Below are 17207 nucleotides of genomic sequence, written 5' to 3'. Positions count from 1 at the left end.
GCAACTTAGGTTAATTAAGAAATTCTAGTTATGATACGAAGTGACAGCACCAATCACAATGCTGAAAATTCAAAAGTTTAAGAAAGCTGTACAAGTATATATAACAGGTAATTTTAAGAGCCTTTTATGTAAATTGGCATAGTCGGATAAAGAATAAAATAAGCTTACAGCATACTCCATTTAAAAATTCTATCCAATACAGTTGATCTTTGAACAAAACCAAGAGTTAGGTGCACTGACCCTCCCTCCAAGCAGTCAAAAATCCACATTTAACATACAGGTGGCCCTCTGTATAAGCAGTCCTTCCCTATCTGAGGTTCTGCATCCCTGGATTCAACCAAATGAAGATCGCATAGTACTGTAGTATCTCCTATTGAAAAAATCCACATATGAGTGGACCCTTGAAATTCAAACCCATGCTGTTCAAGGGTCAACTGTACTTCATTTCATATCTATGTTAACATACAAGCTGGAAAAGAAACCCTGATCTGAATTCAACTTTGAGTCTTACAGAAGTCAACTTTCTATGGGATTTCAAATTTCACTTGCCAAGACATCACAGTTAGCTGAGTGGTTTAGAGCTGCGCTATGACCGCCGACTTCGCTCCCAGCAGGCAGGAAAGCAGAAGTAAAAGGCAGCAGGTTATGACAGGCCATCCTGTATTCTTCATACTGAGAATTACAGTTCCCAAAGCTGCCATCAAGCAGTGCCTCAGAAACCTTTATTAAAGTCTATTTAAACAAGGGAAAAATAAAAATTATTTTTTAAAAAAACTCTGGTTAATAACTATTTTAATCAAAAGATGCAATCTGTTAATTAAGCAAGAGAAAACCAACAATGCCACACTCTAAAATAACTTCTTGCTATCTATAATAAGTAATCACCACAAAAAAAAGAACATTTAAAAAATCAATTCTACAAAACCTTAAAAAAGCAATAGGGAACTTGCCTGCTGGTGCAGTGGTTAAGATTCCACCTGCCAATGCAGGGGACACAGGTTTGATCCCTGGTCCGGGAAGATCCCACATGCTGCAGAGCAACTAAGCCCATGCGCCACAACTACTGAGCCCACGCACCACAACTACTGAAGCCTGCGTGCTCTAGGGCCCGTGCTCCGCAACAAGAGAAGCCACTGCAATGAGAAGCCTGCACACCACAATGACGAGCAGCCCGCGCCCAGCAAGGAAGACCCAACAGTCAAAAAAAAAAAAAAGGCGATAGAATTCTAATACTTAAAAAAAGTGAGTCTCTGAAACTGTGACCACTGAAAGTGTCCTTTATTAATAACAACAGTTCCCATTTACTGAGTGCTTACTATATGCCAAGCACTTCACAGTTTACTATTTCAGTTAACACCAACTCTGAGATAGACAGTATTTTCATCCTCACTTTATAAATGAGGAAAAGGAAGCTAAGAAAGGTAACTTGCCTAACATGACACAGCTCATAACTGGTAGAAGATCTGAGATCCAAATCTACACATAACTCCGAAGGGCCACTCAAGAATTATGTTGTAAAGATATGTTTTGTTAGATCACTCAGTATCCACAGTCTCTGGGAATCAGTGTGTGAAAACTCTTACCTTTACACTTTTATCTTTTATGGTTTCATCCAGTCTAGTGGCAATAGCAATTGCTTTCTCTTGCCTTGACTTGTCCAGAAAATACATCATTTTAGCACCTGAAATACCAAGACATTACAAAATGAGTGCATTCCTATGTCTTACATTTGAGTTGATTTATACTTATCAGTGACTTAAAACATGGTTCCAGAGACTTCCCTGGTGGCACAGTGGTTAAGAATCCACCTGCCAATGCAGGGGAGACGGGTTCAATCTCTGGTCCGGGAAGATCCTACATGCCGTGGAGCAACTAAGCCCGTGCGTCACAACTACCGAGCCTGCGCTCTAGAGCCCACGAGCCACAACTACTGAGCCCACGTGCCACAACTACTGAAGCCCGCACACCTAGAGCCTGTGCTCCACAACAAGAGAAGCCACCGCAATGAGAAGCCCGTGCACTGCAACGAAGAGTAGCCCCCGCTCGCCGCAACTGGAGAAAGCCCACGCGCAGCAGCGAAGACCCAACACAGCAGAAATAAATAAATCAATTTATTTTAAAAAAGAGAGAGAGCAGTGTGACAGACGGACAACAGGAAAATGTTTGCATATTCACAAAGAAAATAATTTTTCAAGCTGTTTTAAAGTAAAATCCAGTTTATATTCCCCCTATAAATTACATGGTCCATGTTCTATGCTCATTTTTCTATTGGGCTTTTATTAATTTATATTTCTATTGTTAATTTATAAGAGTAGTATGTATATTATTCACTTTTAATTAGTTACATATCTAATGTATTTTTCCCACTTGGCCTTCTGACTTGATGGCTTTTTTTTTTTAATGTGGCAAAAATTATCTTTTCCTTAGAATTTCATATGATGTTTAGAAAGGCATTTCCCATTATTATAATAAAGAAATGTCTCCCTCCATTATTCTGTGTTCTTGAAGAGAAATTCTTATTTGCCCTTACTACCAAGAAGTGCTGTAATTTTTCACAGGAATTAACTTTTTTCCCATAGATATCACAACCAAGCAATATCCCTTTACAAGAAAGCTCAGGTTAAAATATTTAAAGTAGGAGCATAGTTAATTATATTATGTACTCCATTCATTTTGTCCCCAACTGCTTTTCCACAATCTTTTTCCAGTTTCCATTTTGCCATCTTGTCATTTTATGAATTTGCATATGCTGCCTAAAATCCTTCCTGTAACAGGACAGGATACAGTAAATCCTCAAAACACAAAATACGGGGACTTCCCTGGCGGTCCAGTGGTTAAGACTCCATGCTTCCACTGCAGGGGGCGTGGGGAACTAAGATCCCACATGCATGCCATAAGGTGTGGCCAAAAAGTGAACAAGAAAACAAACAAACCCACAAACACAAAATACACACAGGAATAAAAAATACAAGAAAAAATAAGTGTCGCATAACCTCAACATCCAAAGTCAACCATTAAAGCTTTGATGCTTCTTTTCAGCTTTTATGCCATGTGTATTTTTACATAGCTGAGATTACATGTTAATTCTGCATATATATCAGAAAAGTACCCCTGTTATTACAAATCTTTTGAATAAATATTACTTTATATGACTTCCTGTCATTTTATATGAACCTACTACTGTTTTCCCTGTTACTGGACATCATTAAATTTGTGTCCATTCTTTTCCCCATCCTTACACACAGCATTCCAGTTAATATCTTTGCCCTTAAAGCTCTTTCTTCGCTTTGGATTAATTCTTTAAAATTATTTACACAAATATGTGTGACTACAGCAAAAGACACAGCTGTAATGAAGCTCTTGGTAAGAATGACAAATTGTTTTCCTACATGGCCAGGGCAATTCATAGCTGCAGCAGTAAAATACAGGAGTGCTTATATACCACATCTTTCCCATACTTTAGTCTCCTTTTTCCATACAAAAATAATCTTTCCTTTTAGGTGGTAGGTTAGGTTATTTATTTGAGATTTTTCTTGTTTCTTTTGAGGAAGGCCTGTGTCACTATGAACTTCCCTCTAAGAACTAAGCTTTTGCTGCATCCCACAGATTTTGTATGGTTGTGTTTAAAAATAATCTTTCCTAATTTGAAAGATCAGAATGGTATTGTGTTCATTTCTTTTTCTCTGATAGTTAGTGAGGTTGATAATCTTTCCAAACTTTTCTTTTTTCGTCACATTCTAACTTTTTTCCATAAACATTTTAACCCTGGGGACTAAATACCAACCTGAAAGTAGATGCTGAAGAGAGATAGCATTATGTTTAAGAAAATCCTCATTAAAACTTTCCAAATCCTTGTTAACAAATATTTTCTGCATTTCTTGAGACAGAACTTTGCTCACAACGTCTGGAAGATTACTATGATTAGACACTGTAAAAAGAGAACATGTGAAGTTTATAAAATTTTTGGTCTGTACTTTGAAACAAAATCAATTGAAATACATTTATATTTATTATTAAACCTGATATATTTTACATAATAAAAATAGTATTACTCCTTTGGAATATAAATACATTCTAGCTTAAAATGCACTAATTTCTAACATAACTTTGCTAGCATGTTCATTTTATAGATAAATCTCCATTTAAATACTATAAACATTATACTTTTTTTGCTTTACATTGTTACAAAGCTCTTTAATGTCCAGCTTAATGGAAGACAGCTGAACTGTTATATTTACTTTTACATAAATATTACATTTTTTATACTTACCAGATTTAGAAAATTTAATTAAACATTCATGTAACCATGGGTTATTCCTGTTGATGGCAAAAGCTCGTTTGACAGACTGCAGCATTAACAGAAACTTTCCTATGTCAGAAAAAATTATAAAAGTAACAGCATCAATATTTATGTATGTTTTTTCTTCACTTAAAATCCAGTAACAAAGTGTTACCTTTCCTATAACATTCAAAAGCAAAATTCAAAGCTGCCTTTGGTTACCAAAGATAATATTATTTTCTAAAGAAATGCTTGAAAAATCATGAAGAATTGATTCAGGTAAACAACTTGTATGACTATTCAAATTATTCATTTGATCATAATATTCTAATTTATTACTCAGTAAAGTTTTGAGTAGCAAAGGAAAAAGGAATTAAGAGCCTTTGTGGAAGGTTGAAATGAAACTCTAAGAAACAAAAATAGATCTAATTCACAAAGATTCTATTGAAGATCAATGGAACAGGATAGAAAGCCCAGAGATAAACCCATGCACATATGGTCACCTTATCTTTGATAAAGGTGGCAGGAATGTACAGTGGAGAAAGGACAGCCTCTTCAATAAGTGGTGCTGGGAAAACTGGACAGGTACATGTAAAAGTATGAGATTAGATCACTCCCTAACACCATACACAAAAATAAGCTCAAAATGGATTAAAGACCTAAATGTAAGGCCAGAAACTATCAAACTCTTAGAGGAAAACATAGGCAGAACACTCTATGACATAAATCACAGCAAGATCCTTCTTGACCCATCTCCTAGAGTAATGGAGATAAAAACAAAAATAAACAAATGGGACCTAATGAAACTTCAAAGCTTTTGCACAGCAAAGGAAACCATAAACAAGACCAAAAGACAGCCCTCAGAATGGGAGAAAATATTTGCAAATGAATCAACTGACAAAGGATTAATCTCTAAAATTTACAGGCAGCTCATGCAGCTCAATAACAAAAAAATAAACAACCCAATCCAAAAATGGGCAGAAGACCTAAATAGACATTTCTCCAAAGAAGATATACAGACTGCCAACAAACACATGAAAGAATGCTCAACATCATTAATCATTAGAGAAATGCAAATCAAAACTACAATGAGATATCATCTCACACCAGTCAGAATGGCCATCATCAAAAAATCTAGAAACAATAAATGCTGGAGAGGGTGTGGAGAAAAGGGAACACTCTTGCACTGCTGGTGGGAATGTGAATTGGTTCAGCCACTATGGAGAACAGTATGGAGGTTCCTTAAAAAACTACAAATAGAACTACCATATGACCCAGCAATCCCACTACTAGGCATATACCCTGAGAAAACCATAATTCAAAAAGAATCATGTACCAAAATGTTCATTGCAGCTCTATTTACAATAGCCCGGAGATGGAAACAACCTAAGTGCCCATCGTCGGATGAATGGATAAAGAAGATGTGGCACATATATACAATGGAATATTACTCAGCCATAAAAGGAAACGAAATTGAGCTATTTGTAATGAGGTGGATAGACCTAGAGTCTGTCATACAGAGTGAAGTAAGTCAGAAAGAGAGAGACAAATACCGTATGCTAACACATATATATGGAATTTAAGAAAAAAAATGTCATGAAGAACCTAGGGGTGAAACAGGAATAAAGACACAGACTTACTAGAGAACGGACTTGAGGATATGGGGAGGGGGAAGGGTAAGCTGTGACAAAGCGAGAGAGAGGCATGGACATATATACACTACCAAACGTAAGGTAGATAGCTAGTGGGAAGCAGCCACATAGCACAGGGAGATCAGCTCGGGGCTTTGTGACCGCCTGGAGGGGTGGGAGGGAGGGAGACGCAAGAGGGAAGAGATATGGGAACATATGTATATATACAACTGATTCATTTTGTTGGGAAGCTGAAACATACCATTGTAAAGCAATTATACTCCAATAAAGATGTTAAAATGAAAAAAAAAAAAGATTCTATTGAATATGGCCACCAATAAAATCAAGGATTAAAATCTGAATTCAAACTTTATTACCTTTTCTAAAATATATTTCAAATGCTAATAGATGAGTGTCAATGTTATCAGCGACAAGGTTCTTAAGAGGTATAAGAAACTTGATAGCTTCTTCTAATGGATTTTCTATCTATTTTGAAACAGAAAGAAAAATTATTGTATTTAAAAAGCAGTTACACAAGTCAAATCTCCCCCCAAATTTTATATTAATACATAGCTGAAGTAATTTAGACAGTTCTCTTCATATAACCAAGTAAGCAAGAAAATATTTTAAAACTATCAACTATAAACAAATAGTCAATACTTTTCAAAACCGGAAATAGTTCTATTGCTTTTCTGATTATAAAATCAAGATAATTTTATAAAAATAAAAAAAATACAGGAAATTATTCCACAGACTTGATGAAATGGTACTACAAGTACCATTATACTACAAGTACCATATGCTACCAAGCCCCTTAAACTACAAACATCTAAAGGAGGCAAATATAATTGCACTACATAGTTGAAAAAAAGGACAAGTTTAAAATACTTACACTAGATTCATAGTGAATAAACCAGAAAGCTATTTCCCTAAATATTTAGCTATTCCCCTAAATAGGAAATATTTCCCTAAATCCGGTTCCTAAGTAACTATTAACACTTTGAGAAAATCCCGGACATAAGATGCTATTCTCTTTGTAGCTAAAACATTATCTAGCAAGGTATATGAAATGCTTCCATATTTAATTGTATTGCTGCTCTAACAAATTACCAAAAATTTACTGTATTAACACAAATTTATTATCCTGTAGTTCTGTAGGTTAAAAGTCCAACATGGGTCTCACTGGGCTTAAAATCAAAGTGTCAACAGGACTGCATTTCCTTTTGGAGGCTTTAAGGGAGAATATGTTTCAATGCCTTTTTCCAGTTTCTCAAGGATGCCCACACCCTCTGGCTTGTGGCTCCCACCCCACCCCCTTCAAAGCAGCAACAGGGGATTGAGTCCTTTTCCCAGCACTCAGCCCTCCTCTCCTGCTTCCCTCCCCCACTTTTAAGGCCCCTGGTGATTAATTACATTGGGCTTACCTGGGTAATCCAGGCTACTCTCCCTATTTCAAGGCCAGCTAAGTACAACCTTAAATTCCATCTGCCACCTCAATTCCCTTTGCCATGAAATATAACACGTTCACCGTTGCCAGGGATTAGAACACAGACACCTTTGGAGGGCCATTATTCTGCCTACCACAACTACAATTCTATCTATAATCTGCATTAGCCAAAATCTGCATATTATCACTCAAAAACAACTGACGACTATCATAATGATCTTGGCGAATACTACAAATAGCTTCTGATTTACAGATTTAAATAAATCATGTTTACGGTCAGAACAGAACGAAATAACATAAATTTTACCAAGTAAAGGCAGTAAGTCCATCTCACCCTTTCCAATTTTTCGGGTATAAGTTCTTCTTTGAGACCACCGGTTTCTTCTTCTTCTTCATCCCGTTTCTTCTTCTGATTTTTTTGTTGACGTTCCCTTTCCACATGCTTTTTCTCTTCTTCTAATTTTGCCTTTTTTTGAGCTCTTCTCTGCTTGCTAAGCACTTTCTTCAATTCTTTGGCTGACAGGTTTTCTATAAATATCCAAATGAATGGAAATTCTGAGTCAATGTTTCCAATTTCCTCATATTCTTATTCAATACATACTATTAGTATAGTTTTCTGGGGGGCAACTATATAGAGGTTTTTAGAAAGTGTGCTCCTAATGACTAGCTCAAACCTGGCACACAAAATGCAATAGCAAATGCTGCCTCAACTAAAATTAACCAATTCTAGCCTGGTTCTGCTTCCTACACAATACATGGGTTGAGGCAAATCATCTTCTCTCAGTCTCAAGTCCCAAGCTGTATAAAGTGGAGCTGATGACTATCCTCTTGGAATATGAATATATCAAGGATAAGTGCAATGCACATAAACACCCGTGATCTGATCAGAAATTTGCCTCCATGCTATTTCTCAAATATTCTTAGATATTGACATTTTAGTGAATAAAAGGCTCTATACAGATATTCTCATTGGCATTATTATTTTCAATCAAGTAGGTATTCAAAGTTGTACAAATATATATTTTTTCCCCTAAAAAGCTCAAAACTATCCTCAATTCCTATTTAAGAAAAAAAAAAAAAAAAAACCCAGCCCATAAACATTTCTATTTTTCCTGAATGGGCCCTACCAACGATAAAAATTAGAATGACTGCAGGTCATTCCATTAGGGTAATTTAGAAGCATCAGCTACAGGACATCATCCTGTCAACTTTTTCTAAGTCTTCCCCCTACTTTTTTTGGTATATCAGTTATCTAATGTTGTCTTCACATCCATCTGATAATATACTTTTTCATCATTATGTTAATGATGTTCTGAAATTTTGTGTTCTTTTCAAATCTCTTTAAGCAAGTCCCTTTTCAGTTACCTGAATTTATTTCTTGTTGTTTGCTTTCATTGGTCAAGGGATTATCATACAATTTCAAATATATTTCAATAGCTGATCTAGCAGCCTTGAAATAGAAGGCATGTCTCCTGAGTATATCTTCTAATCTCAAAAGGTCAACGTAGGCACGAAGGGTCATCTTTCTCATGCAATAAGTATGGAAGTCAAATTGATCGTCGGTTATCTCAAAAAAATGCTTAAAAACAAAACCACAAAATTATCCCTTACGTTTATGTCAATAATGTCTACTTTTGAAAAGAAAGTCATAAAAAGCCCAAAAGATAATGTAAGCAGCCACAATTTCACTTAGTTGCCCTCTCCAGTGTTTAACATATGAAGGACCTCAAGGTGTTCTTTGCATTAAACTTAAGTTTCTCTTCCTACGATCCATGCCCATTCCCTATACATCATGTTTTATTATGCTACTCAATTTCTATGAAATAAGTCAGATGAAGGGAATTCCCTGTTGGTCCAGTGGTTAGAACTCAGAGCTTTCACTGCCAGGCCCGAATTCAACCCTGGTCAGGGAACTAACGTCAGATGATCAGGTTATTTTTTAAACCTGGAAATTACAACATACTGATATTTTCGTTTTAATGAAATACTTCTCCTCAGTATTCCCCCCAAAATCAGCAACGCAGAGTTAAACAGAGCTGAACGGAGACTAAATATATATGGGTTCACACTGAATGTCTACAAATTAGACGGTTCTACTCAACCAAGAGCTCTCCAGGGACAAGCCTATCATATCCATCCCCACTACCTGGGCACAGGGCCTAGCACAGCAGACACTCAATAAGCACAATATTTGCCAACTCAGGAGAGAAGCTGCTTATCATTTGTGTGACTTGTTAATTTCCTAGAGCCTCAATTATTTAGCCTAAGTTAGGAATAAAGAAATATCAATATATACAGCTAATTTCATAAGGTTGCTAAGGGATCAAATAATTATTTTAAAATTCATTCTGAACAGTAAACTGCTTTACAAACGCAGAACATTATGGTTTTCTCTCACTCATTAAACTCCCATTTATCTACTTACATTCCATTTGAGCAAAAGTTCTTAATCTGGAGTCTACGTATAAACAAACATAATAACATTTTCCTAAGGAGAGAGCTTGAGGCTTTCATCCAACTCTCAAAGGGTCCGTGGCCCGAAAAGGGTTAAGAACTAATCCCCTACACGGAAAAAAGACAACTAATCCTCTGACAAAACAATTTATACTTCTATTTTCTTCCCCACATGCATCTCTACCTCCATCTTCTTTCTTTTCCCCTATTTTAGCTTCGTCAAAAACATACATAGGAAAATGAATGATTCATTTTTTTTACACAAACACACATCAAACTCTGCCACTACTTCATCTCCCCTCTGTCCTGGAGGCCTAGTAACTCACTGTGCAGAGAACACATTAGTAATTGTCCATATCATTTGATAATTTTAGTTATCTGCGTAATTAGAAATACACTGTACACAGAATTACAGCAAGTACCTGAGACTTTAAGGGAAGAATACTAAGATAAAAAGAATAAAAGTATACATTGTGAAGGAAAGAAATGGGGAAGAAAAAAAATGAACACTTTAAATTAGTTTATATTTCCTAGTTCAAGAATCATGCTTTAATGTTATATTTGAAAGTTGCATTCCTCCCATTAATAAGACAAATAATAACATAAACTTTTTTAAATCAAGGAATTACATAGTTGTTCACGGCTAATATAAATCAAGTTATATCTAGCACTATAATATCTTAAAATTCAATACAACTGACTGAGGAAAAATGGCAGTGCCCCAAATCATGGCACACATAATGAGATGAAAACATCTAAGAGATTACAGGACCTTTTTTTAAGGGTGAGAAACATTTATGTGTAAAAAGGCAGACACAAGTTTCAAGAGATATTCCTATAGCATTAGTAGACATAGATTTAAGTCAAGTCTTAGAGGGAGCCATATGGAACCACAAACATTTAAGCCGCCTCTTTATCAGTAACAGCCCATAGGCTGCCTCTCTCCAGTTAATGTCTTCCATAAATAGGGTAACCAACTTAATCCCAGTTTGTCTGAGGCTTTCTCAGTTTTTCCACTGAAAGCCCTGTGTCTCAGGAACCTGCTCAGGAATGGCATATTCCTACTTAAAAACAATTAAATAATCTTAGGTTGATTTTCCTTTTTAACTTTTAATTTTGGAATAATTATAGGTAAAGGAAGTTGCAAAGATAGTACAGAGATGTCCCACATACTCTTCCCTCAGTTTCCCCACAAGGTTATATCCTTCCTATAGTAACTATCAAAACAAAAACCTGACATTGGCTTAATGTGTGTGTATAGTTCCATGTGATTTTATCGTGTGTAGATTTGTGTAACCACCACCACAATCAAGATAAAGAACTATTCCATTACCAAAAAGATCTCCCTAGAACTACCTTGGGGTGATGTTTAAGTCTCCAAATTTATAAAACATAAAAATATACTAGATAACAAAAACAGGCAAATAGGTAAAGTTACCTTCCCTGCACTTCAGCCAAACATGAACATGATATGGTCACTTAGGTCACTGCAGAAATTAGGTGCCCTAATTTTAACATACAGCCTATGTATGCCCTTAACTCACTTTCCCCCTCATCATGAACACTAGTTCTCTCTTCTGGGGGTGAGGGAAAATGCGGCGGGAATGCTGGCAGGAATTGCTTAAGTTGTCAAAATTAGGCTTGTATCAAAGTTAAGACAAGTCATCAAAAAATTAAGAAATGCTATTCACAGCTTAAAAGTATGGTTTTCTTTAGGAATTTCCTATTAGGCCTTCTCTTCTGACCCAGATTCTCCCACCCAGTACTTCTCAGAGTTGCTGCAGGAGACTAATAGGAGCTCATGCATGGAAAGGCTACAAAAATCTCTGGACTTAAGAAATAATAATAACTCGACCAACTAGGGCAATAAGCAACTCTATTTTCTTTATAGAAAATCCGTTGTTATAAAAGTATGTGTCAGGACTTCCCTGGTGGTACAGTGGTTAGGAATCCGCCGGCCAATGCAGGGAACATGACTGACTTCGATCCCAGGTCTGGGAAGATCCCACATGCCATGGAGCAACTAAGCCCGTGCACCACAAGTACTGAGCCTGTGCTCTAGAGGCTGCGAGCCACAGCTACTGAGCCCACGCACCACAACTACTGAAGCCTGCGTGCCTAAAGCCTGTGCTCTGCAACAAGAGAAGACACCGCAATGAGAAGCCCACGCGTGGCAACCAAGAGTAGCCCCCACTCGCCACAATTAGAGAAAGTCCGCGCGGAGCAACGAAGACACAATGCAGCCACAAACAAATTAATTAAAATAAATAAATTTTTAAAAATAAATAAAAGTACATGTCAATTTGATAAAGATTAACATGCACTAGAAGATAAATTTATGAACTTCCTATGGTTTTGATCTATCAGAAATCTTAGATCCTATCAAAAAGTTTTAGAAATATACATTGTTCCTATTTCAGATATAAATCAACACACTAAAGTAATGAGAAACTAAGCACCTAAAAAAAAAGGAGAAGAAAGCTCAAGTCTTGAAAGATAAAATAGTCAAGAATACTATTCTGAACACAAGTTTACAGCCAATACTCTGAAGGTGGTCATTTTGTCTTATCTTTAATAAAACAAGTTCTAAACGTCGGATTGGGGTGGACTACATCATCTTTACATACAATCCTAAAATCCGGAAAGGGGGGCAAGACGAAGGCAGAAGAAGTACCAAGGTGGGCCATTCTAGAAATCTAATGTTTCAAATCCAATTAGTAAGAGCATACAGCAGTATGCCCTACGCTGCAACTGCCTTCAGTGAAAGAACTCTTGAACGAATTCTTGAAGGGAGAAGAACTCAGCCCTTCTTGGAACTTATTTCTCTATTCAATGACCTTCTATTTAGAAGGTCAACTGCAAAATTTTATATCTGAAAGGTGCTCATTTCTTTACTAAAATAGTTAAAACCTAGGCACAAAAGTAACTCAAACAGACACCTATTATATCTTTGATTTCTGTAATTACTCGTAAATCCTTACAATTGTATCAAGAATTTTCTTTTAGATTAATTTTATTAGAAATTAATTTCAGAAGCATTAATCAGCAAACATTTAGTCACCTTATTTGTACTATACACTAATGTTTTTACACATAACCACTAGAAGAGCTAAGTCTTATAATATTTACTTTTCAGTATAAATTATTCACTATAAAGACTAGCTTACAAGTGGAATATGAAGGACCTTTTCTTACTTATCTGCTTACGGTTATATTTTCAAGCACCAACAGCAAACCCTAGAGACACTTTGTAAAGTTTCTAGCAATAACAGTTATATAACATGACCAGAGGGTGACGATTTCTACCATGTTTTAACCTCTGATAACCAATGATTTCCTCTAATTTTTTTTCCTTCAAAAATGCTCTCTACCAGTCAATACACATTTCTTGAACTGGAAGTACAGCTGACCCTTGAACACCACCACGTGGGCCCACCAATATGTGAATTTTTTTCAACAGTAAATACTACAGTACTACACAATCCACGGTTGGCTGCATCCATGGATACAGAACCACGGATATGTGGTGTAGGCACCACATGTACAAAGAGCCAACGAGAAGGCACAGAGGGATTCTCAACCTCACACAGCGCTGGCACCGCAATGCCCACTCTGGTCAAGGGTTCAACTGCAGTAGTTCAAAATCACTGAAAACCCAGGGGAAAGCAAAATCTAAATGAAACTTAGTAATGGAATAGCTAGTAATCATAGTCTAACAATCTTCAAAAAATATTAAAAAGAATAAAGTAGTACAGTTACTAATGTTAGGAGGAATGGGACTAGAGCTAGAAAAGTTCATGATGACCCCCAGGTGTTCAAATTTGACTTTCACAGAAAATCTGATAAATTTCTAATTATGGTCTTGCTGGAATTACTGGTCCATACGTGCCGAGTAGGCTGTTCACTCAGGAAACAATCCACCGCTCCCTGAGAACGTCCTGGTTAATAAAAATGTCTTTCCTTAGTAACACGCAGAATGCTTTTAGAGTGACCATCATCTAGGAGTGTTGAGGCAAGCTAGTGATCTAGGTTTTGTCACAGAAGTAAGAGCCTGATTTAAACTTAGAATGCTTGGATACTGCCTGAATATATCATCCAAAGGCTTTATATTTTCCAAGAAGATGAGAAGGATTTTCCCCAGCAATCCAGCCATCAGGCCCAGGCTTAAAAAGGAAAAAAACAAAACAAAACAAAGCAAAGCAAAAACTAAGCTATTTCTAAAAGGGCTCAGGTAGAATCCTAGTTCCAGTTCCCAACCAAAGCCACCCCCTACGATTTAGCCTTCCTTTTGGGCAACCTCAGAAGTTTCACGTGGGAAAAAGGCCAAAGTGACTGCCAGAGTGCAGACATCAGGCTCACCTGACTACGACGCCTGTGGCTCTATACTGCGTCAGCTTGGGACAGTGCTGCCGAGTGACCCCCAGCTGAGGGCTGCTGAGGGCTGCCTCAGGGGTGCATTTGTGGCTCTTTTCCTCCTGTGGTCCATTTGGAAGGAGAGTGCTTCAGAGATGACAAAGAACAGGAAAACAAAAATTCACACACAAGGAAAAGAAAAGTCCCCTTACTAAGGCACATCACACACATAATCCTAGCAAGTAATAAAATAAGCTTGCAAACCAGCCACACATTGTGTACAGAGTGCTGAATGTGAGAACAAATATCCTGGGAAGACAAACTGGAGAGAGGCTGACTATAGAGCAGATCCTGACATAAAGAGGAGAGAGGTGGCCATCAGCTTGTGCATCTTTCTAGGCTAGAGATGAAAATCAATAATGGCCCGATTAGGGAATAGAAATTTTGAGTGTATGTTAATAATAGCAACAATAACTTACTAATCTTTTCCTTCTTCCTTCAGGCAAAAGTATGCAGACATGTCGAAATCATAACCATTTGAGGATCAAAAGAAAGCAGTCATTTATTCACAACTTCTGAATGTTTGAAAGGCTAAAGATCAAGAATTTTTTCACAATGAAGTTTCCAAAGTAGTTATAAGAGGTAGATGATCCCATGTAGAAATCTACCTGCTTTTTTTGTCACCTTATAGGAGAAAAATAAAGCCAAAACTCTATTAACTTACCCTTTCAACTTCATGGCATTTTTTCAAAGCATCCCCATATCTTCCCAAACGCTGATAAGCTGAAATGCATTCTGTTTGAAACCACATACATTGCATTTCATTTAGATTTTCCATGGCAGATGTTCCTTCCTGAAATGGAAGCAATCATAAATAAAGGAAGCAAACAAATAAAAAGAGATCCTAAAAATCTCATTTTCTCTTTTACAACTATGTCTACAAGGATTATTATGACAATAAATAGTATTAACAAATTATATAACAAATATATCAATGTGCTTCCAAAAGGCTCCTATCAACTCAAAATTACATGTCTTATTTTCCAGCTCTGTTGAGATATTCAACAACCTACATAGAAAAGACTGCAGATTACTGAAGCTAAGTTTTAAACACCAAAGCTTTTACTCAATCTATTTAAGACAGTAATCCTAAGAAGTACTGCCTATCTTTTGTCTATTAAGCAAAAGCCACTTACTTAATCTTTCCTTGCCAACTTAGGATCACTGCTATTTACATCACTTTCAAATCGCTTGCTAGTAGTTCCGAGCCTGCTTTTCAGTTTCCCAAGTCTCCTCCCTCCACGTCAGGCTATCAGTTGTCACTTCCTTTGTACCCATGTATCTGCTTCGAACAGCATGTCCTGTTCCATGCCAACTCTTTGCAGTGGGCTGACAAAACCAAATAATGGAATTTATTAAGAATATTTGTGGGGCTTCCCTGGTGGCGCAGTGGTTGAGAGTCCGCCTGCCGATGCAGGGGACACGGGTTCGTGCCCCGGTCCGGGAAGACCCCACATGCCGCGGAGCGGCTGGGCCCGTGAGCCGTGGCCGCTGAGCCTGCGCGTCCGGAGCCTGTGCTCCGCAACGGGAGAGGCCACAACAGTGAGAGGCCCGCGCACCGCAAAAAAAATAATAATAATAAAATAAAATAAAAGAATATTTGTTAACTCAGGCTCAGTGTGTATTCTAGAAGAGTGTCAGACATAGAGTACCTAGTTTCAGCGCAGGGGCACCGGAGTTTTGTCACAATTTAGAACAGTTATTTAAAATATGCTTTATGTGACCCCAAGAAAGACAGTAAAAATATGGGTACATTTATATAAGTTTAATATTCACTTCTCTTTCACACCCACTGTTGAGTTATCAGTTCAATTTTTAGAATTCAAGTATAAAAATCAGTTATCTCTGGGTAAAGGAAATTATGGTGGTATTTTATGTCATCTTTAGGGCTGCATATATATTCCATTTTTTGATGACTACATATGTTTATAAGAAATCTACATTATTTTTCATTTCAAAACTTTACTAACTAGAACTTTCCAACTTGCATCAGCAACTCTACAAATATTCTAAACTGTGAAAAATCTGCAAGACGGAAATATGAGCACTTCACTCACTTATTACCAAGCAGATATAAACTGATTATCAGTCATTAGCAAGTCTCCTCCCCCACTTCACTGTTATCCACCACACCTTAGGGACACGCCTGGCCAGTGAAGCAGCAGGGATACACTAACAGGCTCTCCATACGGCACAGCAACTTGTCAAGAGTGGATGATCGGAGATGATTATGATGAGAAAGCTGAGCCCCAGACTTTGAGGACTACTCTCCTCAAACGGCCAACCTTTCCCCTTCTTTCTTCCCCTTCATTCTTCTGGGCCTTTTCAGACATATCCGAGTCGGCTGTGATTTGCTGTTGTGGGTGTTTCCTGTTTTTTATTTTTTTTAAAACCACTGAATTTATTTAACTTAAGAAGTTTTATATACTCATTTCTAATTGTACTTTATTTCTAATCTAGCTTGGCCTTCCAGGTGGTACTTTTCTCTACAAGCATCACTGCTTTTACATCTACTCTTGGACTTTCTTCTAATTTCTAATCTTCAAAATTGTGACACAGTGGAAAGGGCACTGAAGAGTTTGAGCCCCAGTACTACTGACTATGTGACCAAAGATGATTCAAGTAACCTCTTCAGAGCCTTAATTACCGTGCTGTAAAATGTCATGTGATTTTACATGGGATTAGGTGCTATATGAACATAAACAGTACTACTATTTTCCTAATTTTATTTTTCTCTAATACCCATCATCCTTTTTTTTTTTTTAACATCTTTATTGGGGTATAATTGCTTTACAGTGGTGTGTTAGTTTCTGCTTTATAACAGAGTGAATCAGTTATACATATACATATGTTCCCGTATCTCTTCCCTCTTTGTCTCCCTCCCTCCCACCCTCCCTATCCCACCCCTCCCTATCCCACCCCTCTAGGCGGTCACAAACCACCTAGCTGATCTCCCTGTGCTATGTGGCTGCTTCCCCCTAGC

General features: G+C 37.1%; 1 protein-coding gene across 1 annotated transcript in view; it reads right to left on the bottom strand.

The window, feature by feature from the left end:
* Positions 1-469: 469 nt before the first annotated feature.
* NAA16 (N-alpha-acetyltransferase 16, NatA auxiliary subunit) overlaps positions 470-17207 on the bottom strand; it is a 68166-nt gene continuing 51428 nt past the window's right edge. The window contains exons 13-20 of the mRNA XM_007468609.1: positions 14889-15017; positions 8723-8936; positions 7692-7885; positions 6288-6396; positions 4271-4369; positions 3785-3928; positions 1584-1681; positions 470-732 (exon numbers count right to left, since the gene is read on the bottom strand). Coding sequence (XP_007468671.1) covers positions 535-732; positions 1584-1681; positions 3785-3928; positions 4271-4369; positions 6288-6396; positions 7692-7885; positions 8723-8936; positions 14889-15017 — 1185 coding nt within the window. The 3' untranslated portion in view covers positions 470-534. The remainder of the gene's footprint in view (positions 733-1583; positions 1682-3784; positions 3929-4270; positions 4370-6287; positions 6397-7691; positions 7886-8722; positions 8937-14888; positions 15018-17207) is intronic.

This window comes from Lipotes vexillifer, unplaced genomic scaffold (genome assembly GCF_000442215.2).
Source record: "Lipotes vexillifer unplaced genomic scaffold, Lipotes_vexillifer_v1.1 scaffold479, whole genome shotgun sequence".
NCBI lineage: Eukaryota > Metazoa > Chordata > Mammalia > Artiodactyla > Lipotidae > Lipotes > Lipotes vexillifer.
Note: the sequence above shows the minus strand (reverse complement) of the source record. Positions and strands in the feature narration are given on the sequence as shown.